The sequence below is a fragment of the Somniosus microcephalus genome, chromosome 12 (assembly GCF_052327205.1).
Source record: "Somniosus microcephalus isolate GS21.2 chromosome 12, FLI_Smic_1.0, whole genome shotgun sequence".
In the NCBI taxonomy this organism is placed as follows: domain Eukaryota; kingdom Metazoa; phylum Chordata; class Chondrichthyes; order Squaliformes; family Somniosidae; genus Somniosus; species Somniosus microcephalus.
The window spans coordinates 51,013,744-51,034,431 of NC_140998.1; the positions used below are offsets into that span (position 1 = coordinate 51,013,744).

At 45.0% G+C, this 20,688-nt stretch overlaps 1 protein-coding gene across 3 annotated transcripts in view; it reads right to left on the reverse strand.

Annotated features, from left to right (window-relative positions):
* snapc1b (small nuclear RNA activating complex, polypeptide 1b) overlaps positions 1-20,374 on the reverse strand; it is a 40,794-nt gene extending 20,420 nt beyond the window's left edge. The window contains exons 1-8 of one of the 3 annotated variants that reach the window (XM_086002827.1): positions 20,204-20,374; positions 12,091-12,294; positions 11,831-11,995; positions 10,288-10,447; positions 9,462-9,602; positions 7,177-7,284; positions 6,602-6,757; positions 3,886-3,951 (exon numbers count right to left, since the gene is read on the reverse strand). In XM_086002827.1, coding sequence (XP_085858953.1) covers positions 3,886-3,951; positions 6,602-6,757; positions 7,177-7,284; positions 9,462-9,602; positions 10,288-10,447; positions 11,831-11,958 — 759 coding nt within the window. In that variant the 5' untranslated portion in view covers positions 11,959-11,995; positions 12,091-12,294; positions 20,204-20,374. Of the gene's footprint in view, positions 1-3,885; positions 3,952-6,601; positions 6,758-7,176; positions 7,285-9,461; positions 9,603-10,287; positions 10,448-11,830; positions 11,996-12,090; positions 12,295-19,863; positions 20,163-20,199 lie in introns of those variants that run through there. The other 2 variants (XM_086002825.1, XM_086002826.1) reach the window with 2 other exon arrangements.
* Between the last annotated feature and the right edge of the window lie 314 nt (positions 20,375-20,688).

A 20,688-nucleotide genomic window follows, 5' to 3' on the forward strand; every position in this document is an offset into this window, starting at 1 on the left:
GATTAGAATTTTTAAATCGAGTCGTTGGTGGACTGGGAGCCAATGTAGGTCAGCGAGCACAGGGGTGATGAGTGAACGGGACTTGCTGCAAATATTTTATATTAAGTTTCGTTAGAATGACATGATCTATCCCAATTCCCTCAGATAAAACCAATCTTTTATTCTTTACCATGTCAGTCTGTAGTGTAACCTATGGTCAAATTGTAAAACCAAAAAAAAATCTGAAAACTCCACAGCGGTGATGGGTGAACAGGAGTTGGTGTGAGTTAGGATATGGGCAGCAGAGTTTTGGAGGAGCTCAAGTTTATGGAGGGGGGGAAAGATTGGAGACTGGCAATGAGAGCATTGTAATAACAACAGAAAATGCTGGAAAAACTCAGCAGGCCGGGCAACATCCGTGGAGAGAAATTAGAGTCAACGTTTCGGGTCAAAACCCTTTATCAAGACTAAAGAGGCACAGGGAATGAAATAGATTAAGAGGCCAGGCTGGGAAGAGAACAAAAAAAGTGAAGAGACATTAAGAGGTATTCAAAACGAGACGAGATGGTGATAGGACTAGTGGAGACAAAAGACGGCTCTAGATTAGGTGTGAAATGCGCTGGCAGAATGGGAGACAGCTGCCACGTGGGAGAGAGGGGGAAAAAAAAGGAAAGGGGGGGCAAAAAACCAAAACCATCCATCGGAGCTGATTGAGCATGGTCAAAGCTTCGATGCTGGGGATGTTGGCCTGAGCGAGAACAGAGACGCTGGTGCGCCTATCCTGCCAGTGGATTTGCAGGATCTTGCGGAGGCAGCGTTGGTGGTACCTCTCCAGTGCTTTGAGGTGCCTGCTGTACATGGTCCATGTCTCTGAAGCATACAGGAGGGCGAGTATCACTGCTGCTCTGTAGACCATGAGTTTGGTGCTGGGTTTGAGGTCCTGATCTTCAAACACTCTCTTCCTCCACTCTTCCTCAGGCGACCGAAGGCTGCACTGGCACATTGAAGGCGGTGTTGGACTTGGTCATCGACGTCTGCCCTTGTTGGCAGTAGGCTCCAGAGGTATGGAAAGTGGTCCACGTTGTCCAAGGCCTCGTCATGGATTTTGATAATCGGGGAGCAGTACTGTGTGGCGGGGGCAGGTTGGTAGAGGACCTTTGTCTTACGGATGTTTAATGCAAGGCCCATGCTCTCATACGCTTCGGTGAAGGTGTTGACGATGGTTTGGAGTTCAACCTCAGAGTGTGTGTTGTCTGCATACTGTAATTCGATGACAGAGGATGGGACAACCTTGGATCTGGACTGGAGGCGACACAGGTTGAACAGCTATCCATTTGTTCTGTAGTTTAGCTCCACTCCAGCGGGGCACTTACTGAGGGTGAAATGGAGTATTGCAGCCAGGAAGATCGAGAAGAGCGCTGGTGCGATGACACGGCCTTGCTTGACCCCGGTCCGTACATGAATTGGGTCTGTGGTGGATCCGTTGGTCAGGATCACGGCTTGCATGTCGTCGTGAAGCAGGCGGAGGATGGTGACAAACTTTTGAGGGCAGCCGAATTTGAGGAGGACACTCCATAATCCCTCACGGTTGACTGTGTCGAAGGCCTTTGTGAGGTCAAAGGCGGCCATGTACAGTGGTTGGTGCTGTTCCCTGCATTTCTCTTGTAGTTAGCGCGCGGTGAAGATCATGTCAATTGTGCCCCTTAGTGGGCGGAATCCGCATGCGACTCTGGGAGGAGCTCTTCAGCCACTGGGAGAAGGCGATTGAGGAGGATTCTTGCAATTACTTTACCTGTGAGACTCCTCTCTAATTACCGCAATCGGACTTGTCACCTTTCTTGAAGATGGTCACGATTACGGCGTCTCGGAGATTCCCCTGGCATGCTCTCCTCCTTCCAAATAAGAGAAATTAGTTCACGTATTGCGCCAATAGTGCTTCTCCTCAATGTTTTAGCGCCTCGGCGCGGATTCCATCTGCTCCTGAGATCGTCTTGTTCTTCAATTGTTGGATGACCTTTTCAACCTCATGCCGGGCTGGAGTTGTGCTGAGGTGGTGGCGGGTAGCATGCTGCGGGATGGAGTTGAGGACACTCGCGTTGAAGACAGAGGGCTGGGTTTTCCAAGCCAGCCGGTAAATTCGGAGAATGTGGGGGCGGATGGCAAACCCGCCCCCGTGCCCTTTTGCCAGGAGGCGGGAAGACCACACGCACCATCCGCCCCACCGCACCCCCCCCCCCCCCGGGCCTCGAGCTCGCTGTTGGGCGCCGACCTCGCTCCTGTTTACTACATTTCACCAGTCTGTCTATGACTTCAATGTAGTGGGCATGATTAAGAAGTTTGCAGAGGATACAAAAATTGGAGGTGTGGTTGATAGCGAGGAAAATAGCTGTGCACTGCAGGAAGTTATCAATGGACAGGTGGCAAATGGAATTCAATCCGGAGAAGTGTGAGGTAATGCATTTGGGGAGGGCTAACAAGGTAAGGGAATACACAATAAATGGTAGGACAGAGAAGTGTAGAGGAACAAAGGGACCTTGAAGTGCATGTCCACAGATCCCTGAAGGTAGCAGGGCAAGTAGATAAGGTGCTTAAGGCGGCATACGGGATACTTCCCTTTATTAGCTGAGGCATAGAATAGAAGAGCAGGGAGGTTATGCTAGAACTGTATAAAACACTAGTTAGGCCACAGATAGAGTACTGCGTACAGTTCTGGTCACCACATTACAGGAAAGATGTGATTGCACTAGAGAGGGTACAGAGGAGATTTACGAGGATGTTGCCAGGACTGGAGAATTTTAGCTATGAGGAAAGATTGGATAGGCTGGAACAGAGGAGGCTGAGGGGAGAATTAATTGCGGTGTATAAAATTATGAGGTGCCTAGATAGAGTGGATAGGAAGGACCTATTTCCCTTAGCAGAGAGGTCAATAACCAGGGGGCATAGCTTTAAAGTAATTGGTAGAAGGATTAGAGGGGAGGTGAGGAGAAGTTTTTTTCACCCAAAGGGTGGTGGGGGTCTGGAACTCACTGCCTGAAAAGGCGATAGAGGCAGAAACCCTTATCGAATTTAAAAAGTACTTGGATATGCACTTGAAGTGCCGTAAACTGCAAGGCTATGGACCAAGAGCTGGAAAGTGGGATTAGGCTGGATAGCTCTTTTACAACCAGCGTAGACACGATGGGCTGAATGGCCTCCTTCTGTGCCATAAATCTCTATGATTTAAAGTAGTTAATCAAGTGCATGATGGGAAGCGCCAAAGTTACATACTGCTGTTTTTAGCCATGGCTAATCTCAGTTCTGAATGGTCATAAAAGATCAAGCAGCAACATTTTTTGCAAAGTCAACACAAGACTATCTCTGCGTGACTAAAAACTTCAAACAGAATTAGACAGTTAGTGCAAGGGGGGCATATTTAACTCCTAAGAAACAAAAAGCAGCAATAACAACAGAAAATGCTGGAAATACTCAGCAGGCCAGGCAGCATCCGTGGAGAGAGAAACAGAGTTAACAAAAAGCAGCCCTGCATCAGTGAATTTACAGTACCACCTAGAAGAAACAAATATAATTCTGATTTCCTGGAAAGCTGTTAAAGGCTAAAAACATTGCAATACTGTATTTGAAACTCAAGTATACACATTGCAAATGTATTTTCTTCCTAATACATAAAACTGGGCAGGTTCAAGCAGCACAGCAAAGGTTCATGAATAATTCACTATCCTTATAATATTTCTACTGAGGGAAAGAAACTATACAAAACTTTGGCAAAGCTAGACAATGCCAGAAATCAATGCATTACCGTCTCAGGTTTACCGATACCATTTGATCACACTTGGTAAATGGAAATTAGAGTCAACTGAAATCGCAGCACAAGCACCAAGGTCATTATTTTAGTGGCACTCATCTCACCTTTTGGTCTTTAGATTCATCATCTTCGGAGACAGAGATTCCTGGTTGGTCACCCAACTTTGTGTTCTGCAAATTTTTAGATAAAGGAACTGTATTATTTGATTTCCTTAAACAATCAGAAATGGTTAATCTGAAACGCCTGAAGATTTATAAGACAACAAGACCCGGCAGAATGCATCTGATCAGAAAGTCTGTCTGTCTTCCAAAATTAAAGAAAGTCAAATCAGCACTACAGCAAACATAGATAGATTAGTGCTAAAACGTTAAAGCAGGAGTCAGAGAATTTGCAGATCCTGGCTCCTGCTTGTATTTTGCTAGATCATGGCACTAAGGATATTCCAATGTTCCAAAAGTTAGAAACCTCTCTCAACATCAATGCAGCAGGAAAGACAGACATTTAGGAAAGCGTACAGTAAAACAGAATACAGCCACAAATCCAAAATACAGGACCAGTAAATTCTGTATTTGGCACTACACGTTTTAACTGACTGGCATCTTGTGGAATTAAGTGCATTTCTACAACGTCAGCGCATGTAACAAAGTACTGCAATTATACGGCATAACAAATGATGCTCTTTAATGTTGTTTTAATAAGCATTGACAATATACAACCTTTTTATTCAGAGCAATTTAAATGGCTAAAAGTAGGTGCTGGCCTATAATTCACCAGTTTTACAAATCTAATTGATCCAAAATAGCGGCAGTTCAGTTACCGACAAGAGCAGGCTATAAGCACAAGGGGGGGGGGGTATTAATCTTTCACCTATGTAATGTTCTTATACTTTTTTTTTTAAGATGCAATGTGAAGGTACTAGCACAAATCAGCAATAGGGATGTTAATGTAGGCCTCGAGTTTTAGAGCGAGAGAGAGGGGTTAAGTTAGCCAGGGTTTTCATTCCGGATCTCTATCTAGAAAATGTGCATGTGTGTCATGCGGCAAGGACAGAATCTGATGCCCTCCCATGGATGAATTCGCTTGCCAACAAAATGTTGATGCTCAGACATGAAGAATGTCATCGGTGAAAGTGCACACAGGAGTCAGGAGTGGACCCTCAGGAATGGAGAGAAAAGGGGAAGACAAAAGAAAAACAGATGCAGCAGCTCCTTCAATCAGGCACGCAGTTCAAATATTTCAGGTTTTTTTGTGACAGCAAAAGATTGGGGTCTGTGCAACACGGCACCCAGAACACAAGCCGATTGTTGGTACTGAATGCTCAACACAGAACAAGGTCTAGAATGCTGTACTGCCTTCAAACAACTACCTTATTTAATTCAATTTTTTCTCTGTAGAAATTGATCTCAAATGCTTTAAGCACTTGACATAACCTCATTAGTCTAAATGCCACATTTCATCCAATCTCTTGGCAGCCGACAGATTGCCCACTGCGATTAAAGAAAGAACTCATCAATAACATTGTCACTGAAAAGCAATCAAATACTAGCCTCAGTAGAGACTGCTTTCACAAATGATCAATCTCGTGTTGCATATTGTTTTCAATTTTTTTCCCCACTGTAAAGATATACGTCAATTTCACCTTGTGCTAACAGGATACCCTACATCAAAGCTCAGAACGGATTAAGCTTCTGATTTCAACATACTCAATATCACCTCTACAAAGCATGAATGGTCAACACCCCACTTATATTGCAGAACTGCTTCCAGTGTTAAAATGAAGTATATAAGGGATGCAACAAAGAATAAAATCTAATACTCACATTACTTTTTACTATATACCGTTTGTTGTAACTGGGTCCCTATCCGATTTTCTTTCTTACCCGTGCCCCAAAGTCTTAGTGACTTTAAAAGCAAGACTTTCTAACAAATTATACATTTTATAACAACTAAAGTGCAATAGTCAGCAAACCTTTTTCTGACTCACTCTAATTATTGCCCCTCGCTGGAGGCATGACTCATGCTGGAGGATATTTCAACAGTTGCTGGAGCCCGCCACTACCTCACTTAAATGGTTGCTCTTCATGTGTCAGCCCAGTTAATACCCGCAGGCTGTTCAACTGAAAACCTCAGCAACTGAGCCTGACCCTATCTTCTCTTCATTCGATATTTACGCATGTGTATCTGCCAGTAGGGATCACCAGATAAGCTTTTATGACAGGTCTGATTTTTCCCTACACTACCGCCAACTGCAGCGCTCGATCATAATGCCAGGCGAGATTAGCTCGATCAGTACACATTAGCAATTGAATCTAGGACTTTTCACGGGCTGTATGGCTCACTAGGCGACGCATCACTGAGCCATCAGGCAAATTCATAAGCAATGACATCATTACAAGGATCTGATGAACTGTACAAAGTAACGAGGTGGGGGGGGGGGGGGTTGGGAAATAAGAGCACCTGACAGGATAGTCTCACCTGACAGGATAGTCTCACCTGACAGGATAGTCTCACCTGACAGCCCTCCACAGCAGAATGGTACGGGGGGGGGGGGGGGGGGGGGGGGGGGGAAGAGAAACAAAGGAGTAAAGAATTATTCCATTTTCTTTCTTACCTGGGCCCCAAAGTCTTACAATTGCTTTTAAAGTCACTAATAAATTGTACATGAATTTCTAGCTCTGCAAAAATGAATGTTAAAGTCAGAAAAACACAGGTATGAATTCAGTCTAAGTGGCCTTGTTTATTTCAAAGCACCTTACACTGAATCACAAACGTGCATTAAAATCCCTTCACACTGCCGACAGTTCCCACAACTAACTTTACCTTATTCTCCTGCCACTGCTGAAATTCCACTGTTATGTTCTTCAACTCAGACACAAAGTCTCCGCGAATTAAACTTAATGCCTTGTCCAGCTGGGTTTTGTTTGCAGAGATCATGCGTTTCATTGTTTGATAGTGCTCATGGACATTCATTATTTCCTTTAAAAGACATAGATTTAAGGAAAAAAATTGCATTCTAACATTACTGTTCAAAATACAAAAAAAAAATCAATCAGTCCAAAGATGTGCGGGTTAGGATGATTGGCTATGATAAATTGACCCTTAGTGTTAGGGGGATTAAATACGTGGGGTTACGGGGATAGGGCGGGATATGTGTCGGTGCAGGCTCGATGGGCCGAAATGGCCTCTATCTGCACTGTGGGGTTTCTGTGATTCTGTGATTCTCCTCTGCCAGTTCCCCCCTCCCCACCCCAGGGTTTCACAGGTGTGGTCATCCTCAGCCAACTGCCCATGTTTCACGTGTGAATACAGCACGAGACCACTGTTATACCACGCTGACATTCAGAATTCAGTCTCCAACAGTTTTCAACCTAAATCATTCTTCAGTACGGTCTTACCTCCAAAGCATCAACAGTAATGAGCTCAGACACCAGGTTAGACTTCTCCCGGAAGTTCTCATTAACAGCGTCATTGGGCATTTTTCTCCTCTTTTTATTGTAAGCGAGCTGAAAAATATTTTTAAAAGCAACTTGTCAGATCCGTTTCAACAAGTGCTATCTTTATATGAAAAGTAAATTCATTCTTACATACTTATACACTGAAGAATTTATTGTCCAGTTCAAGAAAGGAACCAGTGAAAGTAGTAATATTACAATGGTCTGCAGCATGACATTGCAGCCTGACCATTGGCTGGACCACACAAAGCATTATCGGGTCCTGCTCTCGTCTGCCAAAACTGCTCACTATTCCAGGATCATTCTGGAATGCAAATATAACCCACGGCTTCTATTCTCTACTGCTAACCGTCTTCTTAAACCCCTCTCCCCTGTCTCCTCCACCCTCACCAACAAGTGCAAGGAGCTCATGGACTTCTTTGTCTCTAAGATTGAGACCAGCTGCCTCTGCCTCTGCCACTTCCCTTCCTTCCCTTAGCCCACCAGGCTAAACTTCATCTAAGGATCCCTCCTGCCCTGGTCCTGAACTCGCATTCTTCTCCAGCTTCCCTCCGATCTCCCCTCATGGCCTCGCCGCACTCATCTTGTCCACGAGACCCACTTCCTGCTCCCTCGACCCCATTCCCACTAAACTGCTGCCCACTCAACTTCCTTTTCTGGCTCTTATGTTAGCGGATATTGTTAACGAGACTCTCTCCTCAGGTACTGTCCCCCTCTCCTTCAAATCTGCCGTCATCACTCCTCTCCTCAAAAAAACCCTTGACCCCCTTCCATCCTTGCAAACTACCGCCCCATCTCCAACCTCCCATTCCTCTCCAAAGTCCTTGAACGTGTTGTTGCCTCCCAAATCCGTGCCCATCTCCAGCACCTCTCCACCGTCGTCCAGCTGGGTAGGGCTGCACTCGCCTGTTTCCATTCTTATCTATCTAATCATAGCCAGAGAATCACCTGCAATAGCTTCTCTTCCCGCTCTTGCATTGTTACCTCTGGTGTCCCCCAAGGATCTATCCTTGCTCCTATTTCTCATCTACATGCTGCCCCTTGACGACATCATCCGAAAACACAGCATCAGTTTCCACATGTACGTTGACGACACCCAGCTCTACCTCACTACCACTTCTCTCGACCCCTCCACGGCCTCTAAATTGTCAGACTGCTTGACTGACATCCAGTTCTGGATGAGCAGAAATTTTCTCCCAATTAAATAATGGGAAGACCGAAGCCATTGTCTTTGGTCCTTGCCACAAACTCCATTCCCTAGCCACTGACTCCATCCCTCTCCCTAGCATGAGGCTGAACCAGACAGTTCGCAACCTTGGTGTCATAGCTGACCCGGAAATGAGCTTCCGAACACACATCCGCACCATAACTAAGAACACCTATTTCCACCTCCGTAATATTGCCCGTCTCCGCCCTTGGCTCAGCTCATCCACTGCTGAAACCCTCATCCATGCCTTTGTTACCTCTAGACTTGACTATTCCAACGCACTCCTGGCTGGCCTCCCACGTTCTACACTACGTAAAATTGAGGTCATCCAAAACTCGGCTGCCCATGTCCTAACTTGCACCAAATCCTGTTCACCCATCACCCCTGTGCTCGCTGACCTACATTGGCTCCCGGTTAAGCAATGCCTCAATTTTAAAATTCTCATCCTTGTTTTCAAATTCCTCCATGCCCTCACACTGTACTCTCCTCCAGCCCTATAGCCTCCCACCCCGAGATAGCTGCGCTCCTCTAATTCTGGTCTGTTGAGCAACCCTGATTTCAATTGCCTCACCATTGGTGGCCATGCCTTCTGTTGCCTAGACCCTAAGCTCTGGAATTCCCTCCCTAAACACCTCTACCTCTCTTTCCTCTTTTAAGATGCTCCTTAAAACCTAGCTCTTTGACCAAGCTTTTGGTCACCTGCCCTAATTTCTCCTTATGTGGCTTGGTGTCAAATTTTTTGTCTTATAATATTCCTGTGAAGTGCTTTAGGACGTTTTACTATGTTAAAGCGCTATACAAAATGTTGTTTTTGTTGTTGAAAATTACACCATACAATAAACGAAGACTTAGCACTTCCGTGTCAAACTCTGCGGTGCGCTATTTTAATTAACAGATGAATTTGATATGGGTTGATGCTGCCATTACATTACTTTAAATGTTCATACAATAATACTGTACAGAATTACCAAGCTTTGATGGCTATCAGAACCGCAAGTAGAATTCAATCATTAGCACTTACCAACGTTGGCATTGCTGTGAAATGGAAGGCTTTGTCATTTAGGAGTTTTTTCAGAACATACACAGCATCAAAATGTTCTGCATTCACCATTTCCTCTTGGCAACTTTGCACCTCATCCCAGTCCTTCAATGCAATCCTTATCTGCAGACAATATAGATTTAACTGTTCATTATATAAACATAATAATTTAAAGGTATTTTATTCAAGCTCCGTCATGGCACTCAGTATTAAGGAGGGTAAAATAAGCTGGGGTTTCCAATCTTGACACACGTGTCTGGGTGTAGACCTGTGGCTGGATTATACTGGTGAGGAGATAAAATTAAAATAAATCAGGCTGTGTGCAGCAAAATAGGAAAGAACAGTTTGAACATATGGGGGGTTACATAGAATGTATAGCAGAGAAACAGGCCATTCGGTTTATGCTCCACACGAGCCTCCCCCCACCCTACTTCACCTAACCCTATTAACATATCCTTGTAGTCCCTTCTCCCACATGAGTTATCTAGCTTCCCCTTAAATGCATCTGCTATTCGCCTCAACAACTCCTTGTGGTAGCGAGTTCCACATTCTAACCACTCTCTAGGTAAAGAAGTTTCGCCAGAATTCCCTATTGGATTGATTAGTGACCATCATATATTGTCTGGCCCTTAGTTTTGGTCTCCCCACAAGTGGAAACATCTCTACATCTAAAGTACATTTGATAGCCAGAGGGGGGAGAAATAAAGGTATGAAATCTCCAGTGATATTTAAAATTTTGGAATAATCAAACAGGTAGCAAAAGAAAGTCACTCAACAACAAGCTTTACTAGGGTAATGCTGTGCTTACCTTTTCCTTAGGTTGACAAAGTTGTGTATTGTATAGTCCGTAAAGAAGGTACAAGCCTCCAAACCGGATCTGAAAGCTGTAAGGAGGGAAAAAGTACTGACTTGCCATGGCTAATGCTTCTCTGGTGAACTTCCTGCTGTCAGTTTTTCCCATTTTTCCACTGGAAAAGAATAAATGTGTTTATGCCATCGCTTTACAGATTCATATGAATTCCAAATTAATGTGCATGCATCAATTTGTGAATCTACATATTATTTAGCAGCATCCCTAAATCATACTAGCAGAGGGACACAGCAATCTCATGTGACAGGGTGTCATGCTTACAACTGACATGGTAACCTACATTCCTGGTCTGCCACTTTCTTAACCCTAGAAAATGGAGTCGTGGCTTTGAAAAACTACTGAAGTACAACAACTTTAAATGCTATAGTTTGTTGCAATTGAAACTGGTGCACTGCCAGTGATGCATTGAGTTTTGTCACTGACGAGTCCTCGGGAGCACTGTATTCAAATTAGAAGCTCCTGCTTTTTGCTTTAATAGTCCTAAACCAGCCACTATACAAAAGGGCAACAAGTTGTAAAATTGTAAAGTCTTATTCAACAACAACTTGCCTTTAAACAGCACCTTTAACGTAATAAAACATCCCAAGACACTTCACAGGAGGATTATCAGAGAAAATTTTACATTTATATTGCAGAAACAGTGACGCAAGAAGGTGTGCACCAAGTTTGCAATTACATATAAATGTATTTCAGCGTCATCTTATACTTTGCGCTCTCCAAATCTGGCCTCTTGCGCATCCCCGATTTTGATGATGCCACCATTGGCGGACATGCCTTCAGCTGCCAAGGCCCTTAGCTCTGGAATTCCCTCCCTAAACCCCCCTCTCCTCCTTTAAGACGCCCCTTAAAACCTGCAGAATGGATAGGGGTGGTAGGTTCCCTTTCCTGAAGAACATTAGTGAGCCAGTTGGATTTTTACAACAATCCGACAGCTTTTATGGTCACTTTCTGGTGCTAGCCTACAAATTACCAGATTCACTGAATTCAATTTCACAACTTGTTATGGTGAAATTTGAACACGCGACCTCTGGGTTGCTAGTCCAGTATCATAACCAGTAGGCTTGTGCCCATAATTACTGAACTTTTTCTTGTTTGAAGTATTTTAGGATATCAAAATGAATACCTATTTAGTGAAGATCAATATAGTTACATTAATTATTATACCAATATCAAATCCTGACTTTACACTACACCAGTAGCAAAAGCTTGAGTTTTTGGTGCATTTAAATCTTGATTACATAAAAACTACAATTTTTAATATGCAACAACCTTTGAACTGGTTACTTGAACCTGTCTGCTATAGTTGGTGATAAAATTGAGCTCTTGGAGCTTTCCTGAAGACCCAGTTGGTAAAAGGGAATTGAATAAAGGTCATTTGGGCAAGACACTGGTAGACAAGCAACATCTTTGGAAGCACAGCCCAGCAGCAGGCAATGCATTCAGGGGAGAGAATTGTTCGAGAAAACAAAAAGGTTCATACTAAAAGATAGTGGAGAACTTCATGTCCCTCCAGATAGTGGAGAACACCTCATACCGCACACTTTCAGTCTGCTGAAAGTGCAACAGCAATCTCTCAAAATCAGTCTTCAAGCCAACCGTCAATGACATGGTTTCCTTTTCTGCAAAGACTTCAGTCAAAGATAGCCTGCAAGCAAAGAAAGGTCAAAATAAGATACATTTAAAGGGGGGGGGAGCACTGAACATATTTTGTGTGCAAAACAGGAGTACCTAATTACCTACTTTTCAAAATAACATGGTGGGATCTCAGTGGCTCAGCAAGCTTATTATCCAATGAGGAGCTGAATGCAGACTGTGCCAAGTCAGCTCGTATCAGTCAGGGCAGCTGTGAATGGTAAATGCAGGGTGTGGCTGAGCCAGTCAGTTGAGAAGGTGCCACGTTCAATTGCTGGTCCGTGTTAAGTTCGTTGGCCTCAGTGCCCCTGGCTTAAGGAGAACAAAATAAATTAACCCAGGTTTCCTACTTAGCAACCACTGCTGGATGTTTGAGTGTCTTGACATTGGGTGACAAATGTCTGCCATTATTACAATATGATGAATCAACCAGATGCAGAATTCATACATATGCTGTTTGCCTGCTCAGCTTGTCACTTAAGATGGAACACCTTGCTTCTTCATAATGTAGTCCTAGTATCACCATCAATTTAAAGAGGACTGTCATCGATCAAGAAACTCTCAATAAACATCAAGTGAAAAATAAAGATGAATATCATATGACCGTGCTACTTGATATTGGGCACATCCTCAGATCTTTCACTAACCAACCAATGACATCACACTGATCGAGGTTACAGCCAGAGAATGTGTTGGGAACACATGTTAAATTAACATATCAGCCAGCACAAGGTTTTAAATCCCAATATTAATCACTTCAAGTTTGGAAGTTAAACGAAAGGCATGCCTTTGCCTGACCCTACCCTGCCAACACTTAGAAAAATGGAAAGACATTTAATCAGCACCATTCATTGATCACTGAAAGCAACAATTCTATAATATATTGAAATTAGCACACTCCATTTTAGAGACAGGCATTTTCAATGTAAAAATATCAATAGTTGACTATTATCATGAGAACATAAGAAATAGGAGCAGGCCATTTGGACCTTCAAGTCTTCTCCGCCATTCAATAAGATCCTGGCTGATGATCTACCTCAACTCCACCTTCCCGCACTATTACCATATCCCTTGATTCCCTTAATTTTAGCACTAGTCTATCTATGTTTGCTGTAGTGCAGCAGCGGCGGGAATCCGAGCGGCGGCAGTATATAGGGTGAGCCCGAGGCGCGGGTAGGCCTCAGTGCGGCAGCGGCGGAAATCCAAGCGGCGGCAGTATAAAAGATAAGCCCGAGGCGCGGGTAGGCCTCAGTGCGGCAGCGGTGGGAATCCGAGTGGCGGCAGTATAAAAGGTAAGCCCGAGGCGCGGGTAGGCCTCAGTGCGGCAGCGGCGGGAATCCGAGCGGCGGCCGTATATAAGGTGAGCCCGAGGCGCGGGTAGGCCTCAGTGCGGCAGCATATAAGGTGAGCCCGAGGCGCGGGTAGGCCTCAGTGCGGCAGCATACAAGGTAAGCCCGAGGCGCGGGTAGGCCTCGGTGCAGCAGCAGCGGGAATCCGAGCGGCGGCAGTATATAAGGTGAGCTCGAGGCGCGGGTAGGCCTCAGTGCGGCAGCGGCGGGAATCCGAGCGGCGGCAGTATATAAGGTGAGCCCGAGGCGCGGGTAGGCCTCGGTGCGGCAGCGGCGGGAATCCGAGCGGCGGCAGTATATAAGGTGAGCCCGAGGCGCGGGTAGGCCTCAGTGCGGCAGCGGCGGGAATCCGAGCGGCGGCAGTATATAAGGTAAGCCCGAGGTGCGGATAGGCTTACTAATCTCCAATCTCAGAGGGAGAGAAGTAAAAAGTAATCGAGGTGTGACATCACCACAAAGCAGGTAAGCGATTGGTTGGTGATCATTTCACTCTTTTTTTAAACTTTAACTCTGTGGTTTATAGTTTTTAAGCTCTCTGTAGTGTAGCGGGGACAGTTTGTAAACCAGGGGCCTTAAATATATCATTTAACTGTAGTGAAATTGGTGGGAATCATTTGTTTAATTTAATTTGAATTAATTAAAGGGTAAGTCATGGCAGGACAGCCCGGTGCCATGGTATGCTCCTCCTGCGCTATGTGGGAACTCAGGGACACTTCCTGTGTGGACAAGCATGTGTGCAGGAAGTGTGTCCAGTCTGGCAGACTGCATTACGGTGCTGGAGCAGCGATTGGATACATACTGGACCATTCGCAATGCTGAGGACGTCGTGAATAGCACGTTTAATCAGTTGGTCACACCGCAGGTAAAGGTGGCACAGGCAGAGGGAACGGGTGACCAACAGGCAGAGTAGTAGGCGCAGGCAGGTAGTGCAGGGGTCCCCTGTGGCCATCCCCCTCTCAAACAGATATACCACTTTGGATATTGATGGGGGGGGAAATGGCTTACCAGGGGAAGGCAGCAGTAGCCAACTTCCTGGCACCAGGGGTGGTTCTGCTGCACAGGACGGGAGGAAAAAGACTGGGAGAGCTATAGTGATAGGGGATTCTATTGTAAGGGGAATAGATAGGCGTTTCTGCGGTCGCAAACGAGACTCCAGGATGGTGTGTTGCCTCCCTGGTGCAAGGGTCAAGGATGTCTCAGAGCGGCTGCAGAACATTTTGGAAGGGGTGAACAACCAGTTGTCATGGTGCATATAGGTACCAACGATATAGGTAAAAAACAGGATGAGGTCCTAAAAGCTGAATATAGGGAGTTAGGAGGTAAATTAAAAAATAGGACCTCAAAAAGGTAGTAATCGCAGGATGGCTACCAGTGCCACGTGCTAGTCAGAGTAGAAATAGAAAGGTATTTCAGATGAATACGTGGCTAGAGGAATGGTGTAAGAGGGAGGGATTCAAATTCCTGGGACATTGGAACCGGTTCTGGGGGAGGTGGGACCAGTACAAAACGGACGGTTTGCACCTGGGCAGGGCCAGGACCGATGTCCTAGGGGGGAGTGTTTGCTAATGCTCTGGAGGAGGGTTTAAACTAAAATGGCAGGGGGTTGGGAGCCTGAGCAGAGAGACACAGGAAAGGGAAACAAGGATAAAAGCAAAAGACAGGGAGGAGAAAAACAAAACGGGCAGGCAGAGAAATCAAGGGTTTAAAATCAAACATGGCCACAGTAAATAATAATTCTAAAAGATCTAAGCGTGTTAAAAAAACAAGCCTGAAGGCTTTGTGTCTTAATGCAAGGAGCATTCATAATAAGGTGGATGAATTAGCTGCGCAAATAGAGGTAAACGAATATGATATGATTGGGATTACGGAAACATGGCTCCAGGGTGGCCAAGGCTGGGAACTCAATATCCAGGAGTATTCAATATTCAGGAAAGATAGGCAAAAAGGAAAAGGAGGTGGGGTAGCATTGCTGGTTAAAGAGGGGATTAACACAACTGAAAGGAAGGATATTAGCTCTGATGATGTGGAATCTGTATGGGTAAAACTGAAAAATACCAAGGGGCAGAAAACGTTAGTGGGAGTGGTATATAGACCTCCAAACAGTAATGCGGAGGTCGGGGATGGCATTAAACGGGAAATTAGAGAAGCGTGCAATAAGGGCACAGCAGTTATCATGGGTGACTTTAATCTACATATAGATTGGGCTAACCAAATTAGTAACAATACCGTGGAGGAGGAATTCCTGGAGTGTATACAGGATGGTTTCCTGGACCAATATGTCGAGGAACCAACTAGAGATCAGGCCAACTTAGACTGGGTATTATGTAATGAGGAAGGATTAATTAGCAATCTTGTTGTGCGAGGCCCCTTGGGTCGGAGCGATCATAATATGATCGAATTCTTCATTAAGATGGAGAGTGAAATAGTTGACTCAGAGACCAGGGTCCTGAATTTAAATAAAGGAGACTACGATGGTATGAGGTGCGAGTTGAGTAGGATTGATTGGGGAATGACACTCAAAGGGTTGATGGTGGATGGGCAATGGCAAACATTCAAAGATCGCATGGATGAACTACAGAATTTGTTCATCCCAATTTGGCATAAAAATAAAACAAAAAAGGTGACTCAACCGTGGCTAACAAGTGAAATTAGGGATAGCATAAGATCCAAGGAGAGGACATATAAATTGGCCAGAAAAAGCAGTAAACCTGAGGATTGGGAGCAGTTTAGGATTCAACAAAGGAGGACAAAGGGATTAATTAAGAGGGGGAAAATAGAGTATGAGTGTAAGCTTGCAGGGAACATAAAAACTGACTGTAAAAGCTTTTATAGATATGTGAAGAGTAAAAGATTGGTGAAGTCAAGCGTAGGTCCCTTGCAGTCAGAATCAGGGGGATTTATAATGGGGAACAAAGAACTGGCAGACCAATTAAATACATACTTTGGTTCTGTCTTCACAAAGGAGGACACAAATAACCTCCCAAAGATGTCAGGGAAGATAGGGTCTAATGAAAGGGAGGAACTGATAGAAATCAGTATTTGTAGGGAAATGGTGTTAGGGAAATTGATGGGATTGAGGGCCGATAAATCCCCAGGGCCTGATAATCTACATCCTAGGGTACTTAAGGAAGTGGCCCTAGAAATAGTAGATGCATTGCTGGTCATCTTCCAAAATTCTATAGACTCTGGAACAGTACCCATGGATTGGCAGGTAGCTAATGTTACCCCACTGTTCAAAAAGGCCAGATCACCAACAACGATGAGTCAGCCTACAGGGAGGAGGTCCAGCATCTCGTGAAGTGGTGCGCCGATAACAACTTGGCCCTTAACATCAAGAAAACCAAAGAAATCATTGTGGACTTTAGGAAGTCTAAAGGCGGAAGTCACACCCCCATCCACATCCATGGGGCTGTGGTGGAAAGGGTGGACAGCTTTAAGTTCCTCGGAGTCCACATCACAGAAGACCTCTCCTGGTCCCTCAATACCTCCTCTCTGGTGAAGGCGGCCCAGCAGCGCCTATATTTCCTAAGGAGGCTGAAGGGATGTAACCTGTCACCCCTGATCCTCTCTAACTTTTACCGCTGCACAATAGAGAGCATCCTGATGAACTGTATCACAGTATGGTATGGCAGCTGTAGCTACTATGACCGGAAAGCCCTGCAGCGGGTAGTCAAAACTGCCCAACGCATTACCGACACCCGGCTACCGACCATAGAGCACATATACCAGAAACGCTGTTTACGGAGGTCATGGACCATCATCAAAGACCCTACCCACCCCAGCCACAGTCTGTTCGCCCTCCTGCCATCTGGGAGACGCTACAGATGCATTCGCACCCGAACGACCAGATTTAGGAACAGCTTCTTTCCCAGGGCTGTCATCCTACTGAACTCCACAAATAAACTCTAAAGCCTGCACATCTGCCAATGCACTTTATTATGGTTATGTTTATGTTAATGTATTACAAGCCAAATGAATGTTGAATGTTTAAATGTCTTAATCTAAATGTACACTCTCGGGAGCCGCAAGCCTACATTTCGTTGTACTGCACTTGTGCACTAACAATGACAATAAAGTTGATTAATAATAATAATAATAATAATAATAGAGAAAACAGGGAATTACAGGCCGGTAAGCCTGACATCGGTAGTGGGGGAAATGCCAGAGTCCATTATAAAGGATGTAATAGCAGAGCACTTGGAAAAAAGTGACCGGATCGGACAAAGTCAACATGGATTTACAAAAGGTAAATCATGCTTGACTAATCTACTGGAATTTTTTGAGGATGTAACTGGTAAAATAGATAAGGGATAACCAGTGGATGTAGTGCATTTGGATTTTCAAAAAGCTTTCAATAAGGTCCCGCATAAGAGATTAGCGTGTAAAATTAAGGCATATGGGATTGGGGGTAAGGTACTGTCTTGGATAGAGAACTGGTTGGCAGACAGGAAGCAAAGAGTTGGAATAAACAGGTCTTTTTCCAAGTGGCAGGCAGTGGCTAGTGGGGTACCGCAGGGATCGGTGCACAGGATTGTGAGAGCACCAACCAGAGAGAACCCTTCCGATTCAGAGCTTCCAGAGATTGACTGGGGAGAAAGGTGTTGGGAGGAAGATTTCCGAGCTGTGGCTCCAGGTGGACGTGTGGAGATCGTGAGGAGGCGCAGACCAGGTGTGACCGGAGAAGCAGGCCCCGGGATGTCGGTACCACGGCGGCTGAAGATTGTCGGGCAGGAGTGCGGGAAAGGCGGAGCGAGGCGAGAGCGGACCCTATTGTGATGGCGCCGATGAAGATGGCTGCCGTCCTTGCGAGCTCCGTGCATACCAGCAGCTAAGTGTCCTTTGCTGCTTGGTGCACTCAGCTTGTTAAGAAAGAAACATTTCACTGACTGGATTTCACTTGTTGTATTTGGTTATGTGACAAATAAAACATTGAAAATAGGACCCCAGCTATTCACAATGTATATAAATGATCTAGACAAGGGAACTAGATGTAATATCTCCAAGTTTGCAGACGACACAAAGCTGGGTGGGCGTGTGTGTTGTGAGGATACTGAGAAACTCCAGGATGATTTGGACAGGTTGGGTGATTGGGCAGAAGCAATATAACTTGGATAAATGCGAGGTTATCCACTTTGGTGGCAAAAACAGGAAGGCAGATTATCTGACTGGCAATAGATTGGGAGAAGGGGGAAGTGCAACGAGACCTGGGCGTCCTTGTGCACCAGTCGCTGAAAGTAAGCATGCAGGTGCAGCAGGCGGTTAAGAAGGCAAATGGTATGTTGGCCTTCGTAGTGAGAGGGTTTGAGTACAGGAACAAGGATGTCTTGCTGCAGTTGTACAGGGCCTTGGTGAGACCACATCTGGAGTACTGTGTGCAGTTTTGGTTGCCTTATCTGAGGCAGGATGTGCTTGCCATGGAAGGAGTGCAGCGAAGATTCACCAGGCTGATACCTGGGATGGCAGGAATGACGTATGAGGAGAGATTGGGTCGATTGGGCTTGTACTCGCTGGAGTTTAGAAGAATGAGAGGGGATCTCATCGAAACTTATAAAATTCTAACAGGACTAGACAGACTAAATGCAGGAAGGGTGTTCCCGATGGCCAGGGAGTCCAGAACCAGGGGTCACAGTCTAAGGATAAGGGGTAAGCCATTTAGGACAGAGATGAGGAGGAATTTCTTCACCCAGAGAGTGGTGAACCTGTGGAATTCTCTACCACAGAAGGCAGTAGAGGTCAATTCATTAAATATATTCAAGAAGGAGTTGGATATATTTCTTAAGGCTAAAGGGATCACGGGATATGGAGAGAAGGCAGGCACAGGGTACTGAATTTGGACGATCAGCCATGATCTCATTGAATGGCGGAGCAGGCTCGAGGGGCCGAATGGCATACTTCTGCTCCTATCTTCTATGTTTCTATGAATCTCTGTCTTGAAAATACTCAACGACTGAGCAGCCACAGCCCGCTGAGGTAGAGAATTCCAAAGATTCAGAACCCTTTGAGTGAAGAAATTCCTCCTCATCGCAGTCCTAAATGGCCGATTCCTTATTCTGAGACTGTGACCCCTAGTTCTTGACTCTCCAGCCAGGGGAAACATTCTCCTAGCTTATCATTCCCTGTCATGTCTGCAACTGGTAAATTGAGCAGTGAGGTCTCACAGGTCATATGCATGCCATCCAACTACGTTTTTTGCCATTTCCCCAAATAAAAAGCAAAATACTGCAGATGTTGGAAACATTCAAATCACTCAACATAAGTGGAGAGAACAGACAAATTAATGTTTCAGCTGCAGACCCTTCTTGAAGTGGTTCAGTTTTGAAAAAAAGTTCACATGCAAAACTTTAACTTGCCTGTTCTCTCCACAGATGCTAACTACCCTGTGTACTCACCATTTCCCCAAGCATTTGGCATGCCCAAAAAGTCAGATCAAACCATCACATTTATTACCAGTCACCTATGGCTACAACAAAAAGCATACATGCCCATGTAATTAAACAGATCACAAAAAAGTGAAAACAACATCCATGATTACCTTTAAGAAATTATCTTAACTGCAAACTGAAGATTGCAACCGGGTTTTTGAGAGAGCGAAGGCTACTCTGGGGCCAGAACTCTGCAAATACAAGCTCCTACTGCATAAAAATTCTGCAAATACAAGCTCCTACTGCATAAAAACCTCTGCAAATACAAGCTCCTACTGCACAAAAACTGCAAATACAAGCTCCTGCTGCACAGTGCTAACATTATACAGAGTTTAACAGCAAAATTTCCAGCTGCGTGCACCAATAAGCTCTTTGTTTAAAGTTTCCAAAGTAGAAGTCTTGCCACAAGGGCCCGGCCGCAGATTCACAATTGCGAAATCTCCTACCAACAGCAAGAAAAAAAGCTGCAGCAGAGCCTCGTCCACCCCGGGAGCCGTTGCTTTCCGGCCGGCCTGTGATTACCGGGTATTGCTCACAGGCCTCAGAACCGGGCTCAAGCCTCCAGCTCCAGGCAACCCGCTGCCACAAACCGTCACTAGGCTACGGCACCTCGGAGGGACCAAAAACTAGAAGCGCAGTCCCGTTTGTGGCCGGCAGAGGGAGCGCAGGGCAAACTCAAAATCAAAAACTGATCAACGTCAATCAGTGGAAAACAAAATATACATCATTTGAAGCAGGACACAAAAAACAAGCACATTTTTTTGGAAAAAGGTAAAAATAAATTACAAACAGCAAAATCTAAATGAAGCAAAATGTATAAATCAAAGTAAATGCGAACGACAATAAAAAAAAGTCTGAAAAAAGTGGAAATGCTAAAATGGAAAACCAAAGTAAGAAAGGCCCAAAATTACACCACAGGAAAATGTAATGCTGCC